This window comes from Primulina huaijiensis, chromosome 16, assembly GCF_012295235.1.
Source record: "Primulina huaijiensis isolate GDHJ02 chromosome 16, ASM1229523v2, whole genome shotgun sequence".
Lineage (NCBI taxonomy): Eukaryota > Viridiplantae > Streptophyta > Magnoliopsida > Lamiales > Gesneriaceae > Primulina > Primulina huaijiensis.
In genome coordinates, this window is record NC_133321.1 from 12,678,557 (window position 1) to 12,701,677 (window position 23,121).

The window sequence follows — 23,121 nt, forward strand, 5'->3', positions numbered from 1 at the left end:
TTTTCGTGATGAAGCTTAAGGATTTACTATCATTAATTTCCCAAAGGCTAGGTGAAGATTTCGTGTTGAACTTAAGCATTTCTTGAAAAATTTTCATTTTAACCCCTCAATTTTTTGAAATTTGCATTTTAGTTCCCAAATATTTGAATTATTACAATTGAACCCTTTATCTTTTTCGAAAATCTTGATTTTAACTCCTCAAATTTCGAAACTTAGGTTTGTGGTCCTTAAGAATTCGGAAATTGCACTTAGGTTCCTCATCTTTCGGTTAATTGCATTTTGGTCCCTTAATTTTCGAAAATTTCATTTTAGACCCTTAAAATTTCGAAAGTTGCATATTGACCCCTTTAAAAAAATTCGAAACCCCTAATACCCTTAATTGTGGTTTTCTCTTAATTTTTGGCCATAAAGCTTTTTATTTGGAATTATTTCCTCCTTTACATAAATTAAGGCACCAAATTAAATATCGTTCTAGGGTTTTCTAAATTCGTAACTTAACTCCAACTAGGGTAGAACATGCAACCTAAATTCCACTAGGTTAGATCTTGCTCTCATTTCAATTATAATAACCAATTTAACATTTCATGCAAATAAAAGCAATAATAAAATGTTAAATGACTAGGTTACCCGTGATGAGCGTAGTGTCTGCCTCCTCTTCAGCTTCCTCGGCATTCATAACGTATGCTCGACCCATAGCATGTGCATTCTTCTTTGTGCAATCCGCTGCTTTGTGCCCTTCTTCCTTGCATATGAAACACCTAGAAGTACCCCACACACATGCTCCATAGTGTAGTCGATTGCAAATCTTGCATGGTTGTCCTTCTGCCTTCTTTGGTGCTGCAGGTGGTGGCTTTGACTGTGCTTACTTCTTGACTTTACCTTGGGGCTTTTTAGGCCCTTGAGGTGTAGGAGGACCCGTATATGACTTCTTATTTGGTTGATTGTTGTTCTGATGTTGCTGCCTCTTGCGCTGTAACTCAAACTCGATGTCTTTCAAGAATTGCTCAGACTGGAATGCATAAGTGACTGCAGTGGTATAATCCGAAGGACGCATCATCATAACATTATTCCGTATGGTAGGTCGTAGACCATCCATGAAGTGTCTAAGCTTTTCTTTGGCATCCCTGGCAATAAAGGGTACAAAGTGACAACCCCTATCGAATTTCTTCACAAATTCGGCAACACTAGCATCTCCTTGATGGAGAGTCATAAATTCCCTCTTTAATCGGCTTCTAACATCAGCAGTAAAATATTTCTCGTAGAATATAGTTTTGAATTGGGCCCAAGTAAGTGTGGCAAGGTTAACACCCTGCTCGGCTCCTTCCCACCATAAAAAAGCGTCATCCCTAAACAGATAAGTAGTACACTTCACACGGTCAGCATCCCCCATATCCAGATAGCGAAAGTGTACCTCGAGTGAACGAATCCAACCTTCCGCAGAAAAAGGATCGGTGATGCTAGAAAATTCCTTCGGCGCTAGCCTCCGGAACTGGTCATATATATCATGTTGTGGCCTCGGTGCCTGCTGCATCTGCTGTAACTGCTGCTGCAACTGCTGTTGCTGTTGTAACTGTTGCTCAAAGAGACGAGCCATCCCCTCTAAAGCATGAGTAGCCACATCCCCTGGAGGAGGTGGTGGTGGTGCATTCCCTTGATGATTCACGCTGTTCTCGGCTTGATTCTTATTAACAGGGGCACGTCTAGGAGGCATTTTATCTGAATGTTTTCCAAATTCTAACGTAAGCAACATGCATTTAAATCTAAGTTTTCTAATCATGTGACATATCCTACTTTATTTTTAGCAATTTATGCATGCAAAACATAAATACTCAAAAAGCTAGTAAACATGTAACGTAAACATCTTATTCGTGTCAATATGCAGGTAACATCATATCAAATCATATAAAGCTTGTAAAACTTACAAATGGACGCTTGACGACTGATGCGCTGATGGTGGCATAACCCTTTATAGGACCTTTGCTCTGATACCAACTGAAACGTCTGCTTATTCGTTTTCTTAAAAAGTAATAGAAATTTTTTTTCCTCAAATTTTCGGCCTCTACATATACATATAAATAAAATACTTTTGCACCATTTTTAAAAATAAAACATCCAACTGGTTCCTGAAATCCCAGAGGAAAATAGTCAAAACAATAAATCATAAAGCGTTTTACCAAACCTAAAAAGCAATAAATGTTGAAAAGTGTAGCCCATACTAAACCTCTCAAAATCTCTCAAAAAGCATAAATAAAATGTCGTAAAAATCTTTAACTTTAAATCATAAACTTAAATGCGGAAAATAGAAGCGAAGGTCCTCGGGTTATGTGCACCGACAGCCCAGCAAAGTCACCCATCAAGTCCTCCAACATCACAATTATTAGTATCACATGCATCATACACACCTAGTGAGTCTAAAGACTCAACACATCATATCCTTGATAACGAGTAATACGTAATACAATTAACATATAACAGTGAAAAATATTTGTATTTAAAATAACATTTTCATAAACATTTTCAAGATGCATAAACTTTAAATAAAAACATTTTCATATCAACATATTCATATCAATATTTTAACATATTCGTATTCGTATTCGTGTTTGTTGAATTCAGATCGTGATTGTGACTCGTATTCTTAATCGTATTGGACGATGGATCCATCTATAAAAACCACAGACTGGACGGCGGGGACACCAGCGACACTCTCACCGGTCAACTGGGCCAACGTATTAACATATTCGTATTCGTATTCGTATTCGTATCCGTATCCAAGGAAACACGATCGTCGGGCTCTCACTGAGACCATAACCCTCACGATATTTCCAACATGTAGTAGTCACAATCCCTTCATATCCTTCAACATGTTATCATCACTTAATAAAAATCATGCATATACATATCATTTTATTTTTGAAACCAGACATACAACATATATTTTAAATGTCAAATTTAAACTTAATAATTCATGAACATCTAAAAATCATATTTCAACATATAAAAATTGATAAACATCCACAATCATTGAAAATAATCATATTAGCATATAAAATATTATTTAGGACACTGCCACGACGTTTACTTAATTCCCAGTGTAAAAAGATCGTTTTACCCCTGAACGTGACATTTTTTGTTTTTGACTTTTTCTTGATTTCTTTGACTCTAACATGTCCCAAATAATTATTTAAGCTTAAATTAAAATTCCCATAATTTTATTTAGTTGAAAAACTAGGCTTTTTAATTAATTCGTAATTAATCGTTTCGAAGGCGTTTTAATCCCGAAAAATTCCAATCTTTAATATAAAATTCCTAAATTTAAATTTAGTCTTTTTATATTATTTTAGCCCTTATGAACCACGACTCGACCCCCGTGAGCCGTTCTTTCACTTATTTAAGTTTAGAAAACCCTAACTTGACACATAAACTTCGACCGCGAGCCATCTTCCGATTTTCTCGAGTCACCCCCGAGCCAAGTTGGTCCAGACCCTGACCAACACCCTTAGGCACCCTTCTGAAGCCAAGGATCCCACGGAAACCAGCCCTATCCCCCAAACCGAACCACCACAGCATGCACCTGAAGTGGCCGAGAACTCCCAAGTGAACAAGGAGTCTTCAATCTTTCTTAGGACTTAGCCAACCGCCCTAGCCCCCCAACCAACCTGTCTTGCACTCACCTAGGACCCTTAGGAGTCAACCTATCCCAGCCCAGGACCCCTGGACCGAGCCCACAAGTATGCGCAAAACACAGAACCTGCGCGCCATCCTTCGTATCTCTCGGGTGGCTAATTGATAAGTGCAATTTATTGTACTTTTATTACTTGTTTTTAACTTAGAATTTTGTGATTCTTGAGCAGGTTTTATGTGATTTGTTGTTGTTTTTGTTGTTGTAGTTTGGAAGTTTAGAATAAGAGTTTGGAGTAGTAAAATGTTGAATTGGAAAGTGCAAAAGATAAAAATTTCAGAAGCTCCAGCGCACCCGCGCTAACACAATCACCGCACCCGCGGTAATTGAAAATCGAATTTCAGAAGTTCTGCCGAAGCTGTACCGCACCCGCGGTCCTTGTTCTACCGCACCCGCGGTCACTGAAGTTCGAAAATGAAAGTTTTCCCCGAAATAACAGCGCACCCGCGGTGCCATCTTCAACGCACCTGCGGTCGTTGACAGACAAAGTCCGGAAATTCTGAAATTTGGTGTGCTGCGCATGGGAGTTGATGACTTTTGTGTTTTGCGTGCAAAGACTTGTCTAGGACTATAAAAGGCTTCTATTATTCACTATCTAGGTCATTGGGGAGCCAAGGAAGGAGTGGAGGCTGCTGAAAAAGGATTGAAGATCAAGTTCATCAAGTTCTTGAGAAATCTTTTGCACAAATCCGGGGACGGAAACTGCACTTCAAACTCTTGTTCTAAGTTCTTCTTTCTTTTATTTTTCAATTGATATTTCTTGTTTTGTAACTATGTTTTGTTGTTTTGATAGTGTTATTATGAACTAAGTTTTATTTCTAGAGGAATGATGGAACAAAACTAGAAACCATGTGTTGGAATCTATGACATAAGTTATTTAAGTTTTTCATCTTGTTCATTTGTATTATTCCAATCTTAATGCTTTCAATTTATTGGCCATAAGTTGAATGATTTATATGTTTACAATTTATCACTCGGAAGAGGAAATTATAAACAAGAAAATGAACAAATACATCAATAGTATTTATAGAGTTCGGGAGGCCTATAATGCTATTGAAGCCTATAGAGAATCTAGTGTTTGAAATGTTATTTATTTATAGATTGTTGATGAGAATGTCACAATTCATTTTTAGATAACCAATATATACTTATTACTTGAAAAAAAGAGTAGATAATATTAGGATTCTTGGATAATGAATAAGAAGAATTTAGAATTTTTATAACACAGCTAATAGGAATTACACATGGTGGATAGTTGCGTGAAATCAAACCTCTAGATCTTTTATTCCATTGTTATTTGCTATAAAAAGTTTGGTGTTATATTTTACTTAAATCCATTTTCAATTTAGTTATTCTTGCAAACAAATCTTTTAAGTGATTTTTCTAAATAAAATTGAGACTATTTTAATTACAAGCATTAATATACATTTAAATACATACTCCTCGTGGGATCGACACTTGTACTCGAAAATACATTTTATTATAACTTGACGTCGTGCACTTGCGAGCAATTAAGAAAACACGCAACAAGTTTTTGGCGCCGTTGCCGGGGAATATTTATTTTAAATTTATATTAATATTGTTACCAATTAGTCTTGATTTTAATTTAGAGCTGTTCTTATTGTATTACATTAAATATTGATTTGTTTCTTATCTTTGTTTGACAGTGCATGCGAAGATCACATAATCTTGACTTGCTTATCTTTGATCCTGAGATAGAAAGAACCGCAAGAAGATTAAGAAAGGCAAGAAGAGAAGAGATTCAAGCAATGGCTGACAATAGAGATAATGAAAATCCACCCCCTGCAATACCCATCAGAGATCATTTTAAGCCGGTATTAAATACTCATTATTCAGGAATAGCAAGAGGGACTATTAATGCAAACAACTTTGAGCTCAAGCCCGCATTAATAAACATGGTTCAACAAAACCAGTTTGGGGGAGCAGCTACTGCAGATCCTCATCTACAACTCAGAACATTCCTTGAAATCACTGACACGGTAAAAATAAATGGTGTTTCTGATGATATAATTCGATTGCGTTTGTTTCCTTTTTCTCTTAGGGACCAAGCAAGATGATGGCTCCAATCGCTTCCTTTGGGGAGTATCACTACATGGCAAGAGTTAGCAACCAAGTTCCTTGCTAAATATTTTCCACATGCGAAGTCTGCACAGTTGAAAATTGAGATAAGTACTTTTAGGCAGTCTGACTTTGAGCAATTATATGAGGCATGGGAACGGTATAAAGAGTTGTTGAGAAGGTGTCCAAACCATGGTTTTGAAGATTGGGTACATATTGAATTATTTTATAATGGTTTGAATGGACAAACAAGAGGCACTGTGGATACAGCAGCGGGTGGCACGATATTTGCCAAATCACCTGATCAAGCATATGATTTGCTTGAACAAATGACCATTAACAGTTATCAGTGGCCGTCTTAGAGGTCAGGAGTAAAGAAGCAAGCTGGAATTTATGCCATAGATCCTATTACATCACTCACCGCACAAGTTTCAGCTTTAACAACTCAAATTGCAGCTATGAATAAGGCTAGTACATCAGAGGTTGAAAATGCGTTGGTTGTTACTGAAGAACCACATATTCCTGATGAGGCTCATTATATCAACAATAGGAATTTTGGTGGCTACGGAGGATATCGAGGTAACCCTCTCCCTAATACTTATCATCCAGGTTTGAGAAATCACGAGAATTTCTCATATGCAAACAACAAAAATGTGTTGAATCCTCCACCGGGGTTCAATACACAAAAAAGGGAAGGAAAGCCATCTTTTGAAGATCTAGTTGGGACGTTTGTGGCAGAGTCTGGAAAAAGAATGGCTAAAACCGAATCTCGTCTTGATAACATGGAGACACACATGGGTAATATGGGTGCCACGATGAAATCTTTAGAAACACAGATTGGGCAACTAGCCATTGCTTTAAAGGATCAGAATAGAGGACAGTTTCCAAGCAATACAGAGGTGAATCCTAAGGAACAATGCAAAGCTGTCACACTCAGGAGTGGCAAGGAAATTGGTATCCCAAAACCTGTTGAAGAGGGAGTAGAGATTCTAGTCGAGGAAGATGATGGACAGGGTGTGAGTGTGGACAAAGAGAAAGTAGAGGAACCTAAGAAAGTGATGGAACAGCAACCTTTACCAAGGTGAATCTTCCATATCCTAAGAGGTTCAAGAAGAAAGGATTAGATGATCAGTTTGCAAAGTTTTTGGAAATATTCAAGAAAATACACATTAACATCCCATTTGCTGATGCATTGGAGCAAATGCCCAATTATGCTAAGTTCATCAAGGATGTGATGTCCAACAAGAGGAAACTTCAAGAATTTGAGACTGTAAAGCTAACCGAAGAGTGCAGTGCCATACTCCAGAAGAAACTACCACAGAAACTCAAAGATCCAGGGAGTTTTACTATTCCTTGTGTTATTGGTGGTTCTAGAATAAATAGGGCCTTATGTGATTTAGGTGCAAGTATTAATTTGATGCCTTTTTCTATTTACAGGACTTTGGAGCTTGGTGAGGTGAAGCCTAGCACTATTACTCTGCAGCTGGCGGACAGATCACTTACATATCCACGAGGCATAGTGGAGGATGTGCTGGTAAAGGTAGACAAATTCATATTTCCTGCTGATTTTGTCATTCTAGATATGGAGGAAGACCAGGAGACGCCACTTATCTTTGGAAGGCCGTTCTTGGCCACCGGAAAAGCTTTGATTGATGTGCACAAGGGCGAGCTCACATTGAGAGTAGGTGGAGAGGAAGTCATGTTCAACATCTACAACACCATCAGAGGACCAAATGAGGTAAGTACTTGTAATAGTATAGATATAATTGATTCATGTGTATCTCATATTGGTGCAGGTAGGATGACAAAAGATTCCTTGGAGAGATGCTTATTGGAATCAGCTTCTATTGTGGATGAAGAGGATTGGGATGTGCGAGAGGAATTACTTGCTCTCAATACGCTACCTAAAGAAAAGATAGATGCACATCATGAAGAGTTACTTGAAGACGCAAGTAAAGAGGTACCAAAAGCATCCCCTGAATTGAAGGATTTATCGAGTCATTTGTGCTATGCATTCCTAGACGAGAGTTCGTCATATCCGGTAATTATATCTTCTGCTCTTACTAGTGATGAGAAAGATAGGTTGTTGAGGGTGTTGCGAGAATTTAAATCTGCTTTGGGATGGACAATTGCTGATATAAAGGGGATTAGCCCTACTGTTTGTATGCATAAGATCTTGATGCAGGAATCTTATTCTCCGTATGTTGATCATCAGAGGAGGCTTAATCCAGCCATGAAAGAAGTTGTGAGAGCTGAGGTATTAAAATTGTTAAATGCTGGTGTTATTTATGCTATATCTGACAGTTCTTGGGTTTCACCAGTAGAAGTAGTGCCTAAGAAGGGTGGTATAACCGTGGTGAGAAATGAGAATAATGAATTGATTTCAACTCGTCCAGTGACTGGTTGGCGAGTGTGTATAGACTACAGGAAATTGAATGATGCGACTAGGAAAGATCACTTCCCCCTCCTTTTTATTGACCAGATGCTTGATAGAGTAGGTGGTTATCATTATTATTGCTTTCTAGATGGTTATTCAGGTTACAATCAAATTGTCATAGCACCGAAGGATCAAGAGAAGACTACCTTCACTTGCCCCTATGGTACATTTGCTTTCAGAAGAATGCAATTTGGTCTTTGCAACACACCTGCTACTTTTCAGAGGTGTATGATGGCTATATTTTCTGACATGGTCGAGGAAATAATGGAGAGATGTCGAGAGAAGAATTTAGTGCTGAATTGAGAAAAATGTCACTTCATGGTTCCAGAAGGTATTGTGCTTGGGCATAAGATTTCGGCTAGAGGGATGGAAGTTGATAAAGCCAAAGTTGTGGCAATTGAAAACCTCCCACCGCCAAAGAATGTGAAAGGGATAAGAAGTTTCTTAGGACATGCTGGGTTCTATCGTCGTTATATTAAAGATTTCTTTAAAATTACTAGACCTTTATGTAATTTGTTAGAGAAAGATTCTACATTTATTTTCGACGATGATTGTTTGCAGGCATTTAACAGGATCAAGACAGCACTGATTTCTGCACCCATCATGATAGTGCCTGATTGGAAGGAGCCCTTTGAGCTCATGTGCGATGCTAGTGACTATGCTGTGGGAGCAGCATTGGGACAAAGGAGAGACAAGATGTTCAAGGCTATCTACTATGCAAGTCGTACACTTAATGCAGCCCAACAAAACTATACAACTACTGAGAAAGAGATGCTAGCAGTGGTGTTTGCATTCGACAAGTTCAGAACATATCTCATTGGTACCAAGGTAACTGTTTTCACTGACCACGCAGCTATTCGTTACTTGTTTGCAAAAAAGGATGCCAAGCCCAGGTTGATACGATGAATACTCCTACTTCAAGAATTTGACTTTGAAGTCAAAGATAAGAAAGACTGTGAGAACCAGGTGGCAGATCACTTGTCACGCCTGGAGCTGGAAGAAAAGACCGAAGGTGGAGTTATCAATGAGTCATTCCCAGACGAACAACTCTTCAAGGTAAATGTTACACATCCTTGGTTTGCAGATATAGCTAATTTTCTTGCTGCAGGAGAATTACCAACAGATTTAACTTATCACCAAAAGAAGAAATTTCTTCATGATGTCAAGTTTTATCTGTGGGATGACTCTTTCTTGTTCAAGAGATGCGCTGATCAGATAATTAGACGATGTGTAGCAGAGGAGGAAGCAAGGATGATTTTAGAGCAGTGTCATTTTTCACCATATGGTGGACACTTTGGAGCATCTAGAACAGCAGCTAAGGTATTACAGTCAGGTTTCTATTGGCCTAATTTGTTTAAGGACAGTTATACTTTAGTAAAGTCTTGTGATAGATGCCAAAGAGTTGGCAATATTTCTAGACGCCATGAGTTACCACTAACAAATATTTTGGAAGTGGAACTTTTTGATGTCTGGGGTATTGACTTTATGGGTCCATTCCCATCCTCTTTTGGTCAATCTTACATTTTACTTGCTGTTGATTATGTTTCTAAATGGGTGGAAGCAATTGCCACCAGTACTAATGATGCTCGAGTTGTTGTTAAGTTTGTCCACAGGAACATCTTTACAAGATTTGGAACACCTAGAGCCATAATCAGTGATGAAGGTACGCATTTCTGTAACAAAATTTTTAACTCACTTTTGGCCAAATATGATGTGAAGCACAAGGTGACACTGGCATACCACCCACAAGCTAATGGGCAAGCAGAAATATCCAACCGGGAGATCAAGCAGATCTTAGAAAAAACTGTGAAGACAAACCGGAAGGATTGGGCAATCAAGCTAGATGATGCGTTATGGGCGTACAGGACTGCATATAAGACACCTATCGGAATGTCACCTTATAGGTTGGTCTTTGGGAAAGCTTGCCATTTACCTTTGGAACTGGAGCACAAAGCATTTTGGGCTGTGAAAAAGTTGAATTTTGATATGGGAGCATCTGGCGAGCAACGACTGTTGCAACTGAACGAAATGGAGGAATTCCGAAATGATGCATACGAGAATGCTAAGATATACAAAGAAAGGACCAAGAAATGGCACGACAAGCATATTCTTCGAAGAGATTTCAAGCAAGGACAACAAGTATTATTATTCAATTCTCGTTTGAAGTTGTTCCCTGGTAAGCTAAAGTCGCGTTGGTCAGGGCCATTTGTTGTAGAAACAGTATACCCTCATGGAGCTATCGAGTTAAAATGCAACGATGGAAGAACCTTCAAGGTAAATGGACAGCGGATTAAGCCTTACTATGGGACTGAAGTAAGGAACATTGACATCATTGGGTTGAGCGAACCACCGTGAACAAAACTGGTATAGTCGGGCTGACGACGTTAAACCAAGCGCTAATTGGGAGGCAACCCAAATTTTATTTATTTATTTTTTTATTGCATTTTGTTTTCAGTTTTGTTTTTTTTCTTGTATTCTTATTTTAGGTTGTTTATTTTTGAATTATTTTGTGCTTGTTTTTTTTCCCAAATCTTAATGAATCCCAATTGTTTTCTTTTCAGGAAAAAAAAATGAATTCCCGAAAGCCAAGCGCACCCGCGGTAAAACTGGAGCGCACCCGCGGTTGTGGTGTATACAAAATACTGAAACTTTCCCGAAAGCCAAGCGCACCCGCGGTAAAACTGGAGCGCACCCGCGGTTGTAGTGTATACAAAATACTGAAACTTTCCCGAGAGCCAAGCGCACCCGCGGTATATTCTTGAGCGCACCCGCGGTCGTGGTTTTTAAAATCAGAATGGGGCAGAAATGACGAATAAACGAAGAACCCTTCTCAAATTTCTCTCCTCCACTTCGAAATTCCTCCACTCAATATACATTCCTCCACTCAATATACACTCCACACTTACATTACTTCAAAAACTCCACTAAAATTTCCATCTACATTTCATACAATCAACACCAAACCTAGGGTTTGAAAGGGGCTCGAAAATTTCATCAAGATTTGATTGGAGCTTCGATTTTGTTCTTCCAAGAAACATTTCTATACTCAAGGTGAGCAAATCCATAGTACATTTGTTGAGATTCAAAATTATTGGTGTTATTTACTATGGAAGGAAGGAAAAAAAATTTGACATTTATTGGAGTACATTCTTGATATTGTGGATTATATTGGTGTGTATATTGTTGAGGTGGTGTTATTGTAGTTAACAAGTTTGGGGGAGTGCAGAATCATCTAGTTTTGTGAATTAGAGTGAAGAGAAAGTTGGTGTTTTGAAGGTGTTTGATAAAATGCCTCCAAGATAGAAACAAGCAAAGGGTGCATCATCATCTGCAAATTATGATGCAAACAAGTTTTGAACGAGAAAGCGGAGGAAAACTATGGAAGAATTTTGAACAAAAGCATTATAAAAGAAAGGGGATTTGATCTGAGTTTTCCCCGATCCGAAATTGGATTAATGCTTACTGCTCGGCATTGGGAGGAGTTTGGCAGGCAGCCACAAGATGCTGTCATTTCGTTGGTGAGAGAATTTTATGCTAACCACAAGGTTAGGCATGAACAATTAAAGGTGTTGGTGAGAGGAAAAATGGTAGTCTTTGATGCACATACGATCAATATGTTATATGGTATCCCTCCAGTTATGCATGATGAGTATGAAGAATACCGGGCTGAGCAAGTTGATTATAATAATATACTTCAAACAATATGCATAGAGGGGGTGGAGTGGAGAATGAGGGAAGATGTGCATGTTAGCCTAGCAAAGTCTGATCTGAAAAGTGTTGCCAAAGATTGGTATTCATTTATTTCTGCTAGGATTAAACCTACCGAACACACCACCACTGTCATCAAGGAGAGGGCTATCCTTACTTTTTGCATCATGACGGGACGGACAATTGATTTAGGTCAATTGCTACAGAGTTCGATGCTTGATTATGCAAATGGTAACTCTCCTAGTGGACTCCTCCACCCTTCTCTTATCACTGCATTATGCCGTAATGCGGGAGTGACTTGGGATGTGAATGAAGAATTGTTAAAGTCGAAAAATGTCATTGTGGTAGTTCAACCACATAGAGCAGTGAGAGGTGAACAAGCTGAGGCACGTCGAGCTGAAAGGGAATTCAACGGAAGAGCTGCACAAAGACGTGCCCATGCTCAAGCTCAAGATCCACAACCACCATNAGATCAATAGAGAATTCCACTTCACGATCGAGTGGAATGCCAGAAACGTCTTCGGAAAAGAAGCTAAAAAAATCTCTGACAATATCAACATCTTCCAATTTCTGACTGGTAGGAGCATGTGCGGTAGTGACACACGCTAGAAAAGCTTGGCATCCGTGTTTAATAAGCTTCCTCGCATGTAGACAAGAGATAACATGCGGCATTTGCTTGTTTCTTGCCGCCTCAAAGACAAAAGATTTACCACTGGGCGGTCGAATATACACTGATCTCTGATGAAAATCAATCGAAGCTCCATTCGCTGATAACCAATCCATTTCAAGTATGATATCAAATTCGGGCATAGGAAGCACAATAAGATCTGCCCGAACTACATTTTTGCACAAACGAAGCTCCAGGTCTTTGACGATTCTAGATGTGAGCATTTTATCACCGGAAAGAATAGAAACTTTGAAACCCAAACCCATATCTTGAGGAGTAATATTCAGTCTTTTGATGAAGGTTGCAGATATGAATGAATGTGTAGCTCCGGAATCTAGCGAAGCGTAGGTAGCTACTCCTTGAATGATAATCCTCCCTGCGGTGAAAACGTCTTTTAAATCTTTTCGTGATGAAGCTTAAGGATTTACTATCATTAATTTCCTAAAGGCTAGGTGAAGATTTCGTGTTGAACTTAAGCATTTCTTGAAAAATTTGCATTTTAACCCTTCAATTTTTTGAAATTTGCATTTTAGTTCCCAAATATTTGAATTATTACAATTGAACCCTTTATCTTTTTCGAAAATCTTGATTTTAACTCCTTAAATTTCGAAACTTAGGTTTGTCGTCCTTAAGAATTCGGAAATTGCACTTAGGTTCCTCATATTTCGGTTAATTGCATTTTGGTCCCTTAATTTTCGAAAATTTCATTTTAGACCCTTAAAATTTCGAAAGTTGCATATTGACCCCTTTAAAAAAATTCGAAACCCCTAATACCCTTGATTGTGGTTTTCTCTTAATTTTTGGCCATAAAGCTTTTTATTTGGAATTATTTCCTCCTTTGCATAAATTAAGGCACCAAATTAAATATCGTTCTAGGGTTTTCTAAATTCGTAACTTAACTCCAACTAGGGTAGAACATGCAACCTAAATTCCACTAGGTTAGATCTTGTTCTCATTTCAATTATGATAACCAATTTAACATTTCATGCAAATAAAAGCAATAATAAAATGTTAAATGACTAGGTTACCCGTGATGAGCGTAGTGTCTGCCTCCTCTTCAGCTTCCTCGGCATTCATAACGTATGCTCGACCCATAGCATGTGCATTCTTCTTTGTGCAATCCGCTGCTTTGTGCCCTTCTTCCTTGCATATGAAACACCTAGAAGTACCCCACACACATGCTCCATAGTGTAGTCGATTGCAATTCTTGCATGGTTGTCCTTCTGCCTTCTTTGGTGCTGCAGGTGGTGGCTTTGACGGTGCTTACTTCTTGACTTTACCTTGGGGTTTTTTAGGCCCTTGAGGTCTAGGAGGACCCGTATATGGCTTCTTATTTGGTTGATTGTTGTTATGATGTTGCTGCCTCTTGCGCTGTAACTCAAACTCGATGTCTTTCAAGAATTGCTCAGACTGGAATGCATAAGTGACTGCAGTGGTATAATTCGAAGGACGCATCATCATAACATTATTCCGTATGGTAGGTCGTAGACCATCCATGAAGTGTCTAAGCTTTTCTTTGGCATCCCTGGCGATAAGGGCTACAAAGTGACAACCCCTATCGAATTTCTTCACAAATTTGGCAACACTAGCGTCTCCCTGATAGAGAGTCATAAATTCCCTCTTTAATCAGCTTCTAACATCAGCAGTAAAATATTTCTCGTAGAATATAGTTTTGAATTGGGCCCAAGTAAGTGTGGCAAGGTTAACACCCTGCTCGGCTCCTTCCCACCATAAAAAAGCGTCATCCCTAAACAGATAAGTAGTACACTTCACACGGTCAGCATCCCCCATATCCAGATAGCGAAAGTGTACCTCGAGTGAACGAATCCAACCTTCCGCAGAAAAAGGATCGGTGATGCTAGAAAATTCTTTCGGCTCTAGCCTCCGGAACTGGTCATATATATCATTTTGTGGCCTCGGTGCCTGCTGCATCTGCTGTAACTGCTGCTGCAACTGCTGTTGCTGTTGTAACTGTTGCTCAAAGAGACGAGACATCCCTTCTAAAGCATGAGTAGCGCATCCCCTGGAGGAGGTGGTGGTGGTGCATTCCCTTGATGATTCACGCTGTTCTCGGCTTGATTCTTATTAACAGGGGCATGTCTAGGAGGCATTTTATCTGAATGTTTTTCAAATTCTAACGTAACCAACATGCATTTAAATCTAAGTTTTCTAATCATGTGACATATCCTACTTTATTTTTAGCAATTTATGCATGCAAAACATAAATACTCAAAAAGCTAGTAAACATGTAACGTAAACATATTATTCGTGTCAATATGCAGGTAACATCATATCAAATCATATAAAGCTTGTAAAACTTACAAATGGACGCTTGACAACTGATGCGCTGATGGTGGCATAACCCTTTACAGGACCTTTGCTCTGATACCAACTGAAACGTCTGCTTATTCGTTTTCTTAAAAAGTAATAGAAAATTTTTTTCCTCAAATTTTCGGCCTCTACATATACATATAAATAAAATACTTTTGCACCATTTTTAAAAATAAAACATCCAACTGGTTCCTGAAATCCCAGAGGAAAATAGTCAAAACAATAAATCATAAAGCGTTTTACCAAACCTAAAAAGCAATAAATGTTGACAAGTGTAGCCCATACTAAACCTCTCAAAAAGCATAAATAAAATTTCGTAAAAATCTTTAACTTTAAATCATAAACTTAAATGCGGAAAATAGAAACGACGGTCCTCGGGTTATGTGCACCGACAGCCCAGCAAAGTCACCCATCAAGTCCTCCAACATCACAATTATTAGTATCACATGCATCATACACACCTAGTGAGTCTAAAGACTCAACACATCATATCCTTGATAACGAGTAATACGTAATACAATTAACATATAACAGTGAAAAATATTTGTATTTAAAATAACATTTTCATAAACATTTTCAAGATGCATAAACTTTAAATAAAAACATTTTCATATCAACATATTCATATCAATATTTTAACATATTCGTATTCGTATTCGTGTTTGTTGAATTCAGATCGTGATTGTGACTCGTATTCTTAATCGTATTGGACGATGGATCCATCTATAAAAACCACAGACTGGACGGCGGGGACACCAGCGACACTCTCACCGGTCAACTGGGCCAACGTATTAACATATTCGTATTCGTATTCGTATTCGTATCCGTATCCAAGGAAACACGATCATCGGGCTCTCACTGAGACCATAACTCTCACGATATTTCCAACATGTAGTAGTCACAATCCCTTCACATCCTTCAACATGTTATCATCACTTAATAAAAATCATGCATATACATATCATTTTATTTTTGAAACCAGACATACAACATATATTTTAAATGTCAAATTTAAACTTAATAATTCATGAACATCTAAAAATCATATTTCAACATATAAAAATTGATAAACATCCACAATCATTGAAAATAATCATATTAGCATATAAAATATTATTTAGGACACTGCCACGACGTTTACTTAATTCCCAGTGTAAAAAGATCGTTTTACCCCTGAACGTGACATTTTTCGTTTTTGACTTTTTCTTGATTTCTTTGACTCTAACATGTCCCAAATAATTATTTAAGCTTAAATTAAAATTCTCATAATTTTATTTAGCTGAAAAACTAGGCTTTTTAATTAATCGTTTCGAAGGCGTTTTAATCCCGAAAAATTTCAATCTTTAATATAAAATTCCTAAATTTAAATTTAGTCTTTTTATATTATTTTAGCCCTTATGAACCACGACTCGACCCCCGTGAGCTGTTCTTTCACTTATTTAAGTTTAGAAAACCCTAACTTGACAGATAAACTTCAACCGCGAGCCATCTTCCGATTTTCTCGAGTCACCCCAGAGCCAAGTTGGTCCAGACCCTGACCAACACCCTTAGGCACCCTTCTGAAGCCAAGGATCCCACGGAAACTAGCCCTATCCCCAAAACCGAACCACCACAGCATGCACCTGAAGTGGCCGAGAACTCCCAATTGAACAAGGACTCTTCAATCTTTCTTAGGACTTAGCCAACCGCCCTAGCCCCCCAACCAACCTGTCTTGCACTCACCTAGGACCCTTAGGAGTCGACCTTTCCCAGCCCAAGACCCCTGGACCGAGCCCACAAGTATGCGCAAAACACAGAACCTGCGCGCCATCCTTCGTATCTCTCGGGTGGCTAGGACTGCTTCCCCTGCCCATGACTCGAGTCCTAGCATGGCTAGGACTCCACCCTTGACTCCCCCACGACCCTGGCTAGCCTTGGAACCAAGCCAAGCCATAGAGACCAAAACCGAACCATGAACCCTATGACAGCAACTTTTGTGCACCAGCTTGTGTCTTTCGATTGTGTATGGGTTTTGCTTGAACTTTAAGACTCTAAACTCATGTAAAACAATGCCTAAACATGTCCTGATCATGGCAGCCCCTTTATGCACATAAATAACACAATTTGGATCAAAAATCCTACTTGAAAATTCATGTTATATGCAAAAAACGAAACTTGAACAAAAGTGTCACTTGTTTTCCAATCTTTTCATGCATAAAAATATACTATGGTGTGATGATGTTTTGAAGGAAATAAGTATGCGTGCCTTTGCGTTTTTAACGCACGATTAATCATTGACGATGACGAAGAACGGGACAAGACCTTGGCTTTGAAATCTACCTTGCAAATTCTCGATTTTTCCTCCAAATATTCATGGTGTGTGAGTCGTACATTTTGAAGGAACTTCGGGAGAGAAAATTCAGAAAGTGGGCGTAGGGTTGTGTGGTGGTTTAACATATAATATAGTTAAATATTTACTAATAAGACTTTAGGCCTATTAAGCATAGTTTAGACCCATTAGTACTAAATTAGGTTCTAATTAAAATACAAAAAATAGTTTTATTTAATTAAGTTTGTGAATTTATTAGCCGGGTTGCCAAAAAGTTCGTATTTTTGTTGAAAATCAACACCGATAAAAATTACGTCTCGTCGTATAAAATCACCTCAAAACTCCTTATTTTCAAAAATATGAAAAGCATCGTTCATATTTTAAATAATCAAATACAATTATTAATAAAAATATTTTACGTTTTTCAGCCATCGGTCTCCGTTCTTCGATCGCAACTTGAATAATCCTTTAAAAATAACATTTTATGCATCATGACAATTAAATCATGTTTAACATCTAATCATGCATGTCACATAATCAATTAAGCAATTAAATCAATTAATTACTTATTTTAAATTTTTCTTAGATTTGCATGCCGTTGGGTTACATCGTCTTAATTTGGACCTCACAGAATATATGACCATCATAGCGCAAAAAACAAAAACAAAAATAAATATAGCTTCATTTCAAAACTTCAAGCAGGACTTGGCTATCTCACCATCATCTCCATTGGGGTAGAATCCACTAGGATGAGCATCGTCCCACTTCCATACACAATCCTAAGTATCTCCTTGGGTGTTCGATCGAAAGCCACCGAGTCTTGATCGCCTGCTAGCACGTTACCCGCGGTTCTCCCCTCCGGACCTTGCATGGAGTTCACGATGAGACCTTCATCTTTCACCCCTTGATTTCCAAGCTTATTCCTTAGGTTTGAGAACTTATCTGTGAATTCCGCCAAGGAATAACTATGAGTACCACCGGCAAAACGGCACGCTCATAGAGCAGTGCCCGAAGGACTGCATCTTGGCCTGAGTTGATGCCGCAGTCCCACCACAAGCTAGAATTTCAATAATTTAGTAACCAAAATATCCGTTCTTAGTACAAGCGACAAGATTATATTCTTGCATCATATAAACTATATATTCTAAGAGAGCTTCTTAGAAAAATTATTTTTGATCTCTTTGATGTTGCCTTTTTTTTAATTCCCTAAGTTGTCATTTTTTCTTTTAATATTAATGAATTAATATATTGATTTTCGAGTTTGAGTTTGAGTTTGGTTTGAATTTAGAAGGGTACGAATGAAATATACGATTTGATTTATGAATGAGTTACCAAAACATGCATTTTCTAAAATATTTGTTTTTTTTAAATTTCTTACAATATCTTCGTATCTAACTTTAAATTATTAAAATAATTGGGGACATGAACAAATTGTAAAGGCAAAAACTTGTGTGAGAAGATCTCACAAGTCTATTTTATGATACGGATATCTTAATTGGGTCATCAATGAAAAATATTACTTTTTATGCTAAAAGTATTACTTTTTATTGTGTTATCGGTAGGATTGACCCGTCTCACAGATAAAGACTCGTGAAATCGTCTCACAAAAGACCTACTCAATTATAAATTAATATGATGCCATATATGCAATTTCCTCTCCAAAACACAATGTCCAATTTATTAGTTCATTTCAGTGTGGATTGCCAAATAGGCATTTCTATTCGTCAACTGGGGTTCTGACATAGAAAATTAGTGGAAGCGAAAAGAATACAAGTTAGTTTACTAAGTTTGGAAATGGATTTATAAGATGAAAAAAACTGAAAAATATACAAGTTACGAGAATAAAAATGTAAATTTCTCATGCCTATAATTTGAAACTCCATAAAACATAAAATTTTTTCTCGATTTGAGTCATGTGAAATGTGGACGTCAAGGCATGTTTGGTATGAGAGAATGAAGTGAAAATGAAATTATCGTTCCTATGTCATTCTCTATGTCACTGCTTAGTGTGTGACATTTCATTCAAATGAAAATGATCATTCTTATATTAATGGATGGAATGACTATTCTCATTACTTGTTGTCTACATTTATAAAATAGCTAAGTCTATCTTAAACCTTGTCCCACGCGAATCGTTTACCTGTAATTAAGATGCACATTCAGAACTCGAGACAACATGCCATTTTTAGTGATTAGAATTCCCGTGACCAGGGTACTCGCATTTCCTTTCTTTTGGACTGTGAATCAGAACTTTCGCCGGACTCTTTTTTTTGGATATATAATCCAGCTGTCTTATCTTCTTATCACTTTAACTTCGTTCGAGAATATTATCTCACCGGCCCAAGCTATGGAAGAGAACCGTTCTTATAAAACAATTTAGTTCCGAGGGCTTAGTTGGACTCATTAAGATTCACCAAATACAATGCACAAGAGTTTTTTTNGAAAGAAAATTATTTTAATAAATAAATATTACTAATAAAAATAAATTAAGATCAACATTAATATTATTTTATGATAACGATAATTATAAATTTATTTTTTTAATAATAATAACAATAATACACATTTTTTAGTAACTATTATTTTGAAATTAAGTTAAGGAATTATTTGACAATCAAACTTAATTTTACTCTATTTTGTTTTGTTTTTCTGGTATCAAGAATGTGAATGAATTGATATTCGTATTTTTATTTTATTTTAAAGTTGCTTTCATTCTGACCTGATTCTATTGTAGACCAAATCATGCTCTTAGTGTAATTGTAGTTATAATATTGTTTAATAATCTTTATTATATTTTATCCATGTGAAACGTGTACAAGATTAATAGAAGCAATTCAATATAAGATACTTATTTATATAACACCTAGGCCTACACGTTGGGCTTGACTCTACCATAAACTATTCTGATAAAACATTCATATTGACCATAATATTCTAGTTGATTTGGTTATATATAAATATATATAATTTTGATATATATTCCATCGTCTTTCATCTATTAAATTTATAATTTGAACATGCATAATCACATTCAATAGATGAGTTACATCCCGAAAATTATCTTTATTCCGGAACCTACCTCGAAAATTATATTAATAATATTATTATTAATATTAAATAGTAATGATATCAATAAGAATGTTATTATTAATATTTTCAAAAATAAATATTGATATTAACATTAATAATAACTGACGATGAGAATTTGATCCCGCGGGAGATCTCCGCTGCGACATTGGGTTTGTTTGATATATATTGTCTACGGGGTTTTCATGCAAACTGAATTCTTGTGGTTGCGTATTTATTGGCAAAATTAAATGCCACTTTCTTCAAGAAAAAGGTGGGTTAGTTATTGTATAGAAACGCCATGTCAAATTTAAAGGCCACGTAAAGATTGGATTTATTGGTATTTTTCAAGGGCTAGCATTTAATTCTATAGAAGAAATAGGAAGCCACAATGACATGAGTGGTGAGATTATTAAGGCAAATCTTTCTCGGCGTTTCCACGCACATCCAGCTTAAGTTTGATTTGGATTGGGAAAAAAACACACCTCTTCCACAAGAATTACAACAAACTAACTTCACTTACTTCTCCTTTGCAGCTGCAAAATCATCATCATTTCCATTCGAATGTTAATTTATATTCTTGAAATACTTTTCAGTAGTAATTTATTATGCCAGAATTCTGTTCAATAAAGCTCGGAAAAATTACATCAGAACTCTTCAAGTTTGAAAAATTAGAACAGCAGAAGATTTGGTGAAAGTTCATAGACTTAGTATAGTGTTCACAAGATATATAAAATGTTATTAATCACACAAAAATACATGCACTTTTATTTCAGTATATCTGTAGCTCTTATTGTAGCAGCATTATTAATCATACATTAACTATACACTCAACAATGCATCATCATCATAATTTATGGATACAAAGAATTTGTATGCAACTTCATTTCAAGTATGACCTTGCTATCGCGCCATCAGCTCCATGGGGGTAGAATCCACCTGGCTGAGACTCACTCCCACTTCCATACACAATCCTAAGTATTTCCTCGGGTGTTCGCCCGTAAGCCAACGAGTCTCGATCTCCTGCTAGCACGTTACCTGCACTTTTCCCCTCCGGACCTAACGCGGGTTTAACGATCAGACCTTCATCTTTCAAGCCTTCCTTTCCAAGGCTATTTCTCAGGTTTGATATCTTATTTGTAAATTCTGCCACTGTATAACCATAGGGTACCACTGGTAAACCGGCATGCTCGTACAGCAGTGCTCGAAGGACCGCGTCTTGGCCTGATTCGACACCTAAGAGTCCCGCCACAAGCTAAATTTTCAAAAGATTAGTAACCAACATATTAGTAATTATTGGCACAAGAGACTTTATAAGTAAAAAGAGAAGATGGCCGCTAGCAAATATTACCTTTTTGGCTGTTGGGGATTGGAGTTTTGGATTAGCTCCAACATATCCGGTGAGGCCAACATAAGGGATAACATAGCTTGCAAGCAGATAGTTGAGATCATTTGCATAGGGATCAAATGGAGGATGCAATTCTTTCCCAAATGCATTGTTCATCACTTTTGCGAAAGTCGCTACACTCAGGTCGAGCTGGGGTCGGGGAAATCCAGGGACTGTCCTTTTTATTGCCCTGCATATATTTTTAAGTATGAGGGCTATTAGTGACTACTTTGAGATACTCCAACATGATATTTGATGGAAAAAATTATTTTAACATATATAATTATACGTTATATAAAAATTTAGTATATTTAAAATATCAAATAATATATGTATGAAACTAATAATTGATTAGGAATGGACCTCAAATGTCCAAATTCTTGATACGCAAACTGCGCTGTGATATCTCTGATCAATGGACTGAGTTTAGCAATCTGAACGCCGATAGGCGGTGGGCCTCCCGACGTAAGATTAGGCTCAAGAACGTCCAAGCCATGACCGAAAGCTCCCCAAGCGAAGAACTCGGCCTCCAAGTATTCCAAATTCAGAGGGAACTCAAGAAGATCAACGTCCGATTTGGGCAGACCCTGCGACACCGTAAGGCTGCCGTGAAGAAGAAGAAGGAAGAAGAAAAGGGCGGTTGAGGTGGCAGAAATGGACGATATTGTTGCCATGATGTGAGATGGCTACCTAATTTGGCTCTGTTTTTGGTTTTGTGTGTGATACAATTTTGTTTACGGGTTAATTCTTCATGCAAATTGAATTCTCGTTGTTGGGTATTTATCGACAAAATTCAAAGCCAATTCAATCAAGAAAATGGTTATTAAAATATACTATATTATTAAATTTGAGCATATCATATTAAATAATTTTGGTATTTTAATGTGAAATCAAAGTTTTTTTATATTTTTATATAAACTAATGTTCCGATGCTGCTGTATAGCATGCCGTGTAGCTCAACATTAGTTATACAGCAGCATCGGAACATTAGTTTATATATATATATATATATATATGAACAGCTTTTATATATATATTCAAGACATTTAATTATAGAGATGAAATAGGAAGAGACATTGACATTGCTGAGGTATATGGCACGTCTTTCTCGACGTCTCGACACGCAACTCTATAAAAAATTCACCATCGAATTAATTGTTGTTCGATTTGGATTTTAGAAGCATATGGATTAAAGACACGGTTTGATTTTATCATTGAGCTATTAAATATTTTTTATAAGTCAAACTTTGATATACTCGTTGAATATTAGAATCGGCTATAAGAATGCCTGAAATCGAATTGAAATTATTCTCCATCTACTCAAATCTAGCAGGTATTGATGTGGCCCCGACGTCAACATCGCCATAGATAGAGGACTACAATTATTTAAAAGAAAATTTGTATTTTTTTCATCCATATTTGTTTCTTTGGTCTTTTGTATTATCAAATTTCAGTT

The 23,121-nt window shown here is 37.2% G+C and overlaps 1 protein-coding gene across 1 annotated transcript; it reads right to left on the minus strand.

The window, feature by feature from the left end:
- Positions 1-20,991: 20,991 nt before the first annotated feature.
- On the minus strand, positions 20,992-22,426 carry LOC140960851 (desiccation-related protein PCC13-62-like). Its single transcript, XM_073419155.1, has 3 exons — positions 22,029-22,426; positions 21,630-21,855; positions 20,992-21,533 (listed from the first exon to the last, which is right to left on the minus strand). The coding sequence occupies exons 1-3, from the start codon at positions 22,337-22,339 to the stop codon at positions 21,162-21,164; spliced, it is 909 nt and encodes a 302-aa protein (XP_073275256.1). The 5' UTR covers positions 22,340-22,426; the 3' UTR covers positions 20,992-21,161.
- Between the last annotated feature and the right edge of the window lie 695 nt (positions 22,427-23,121).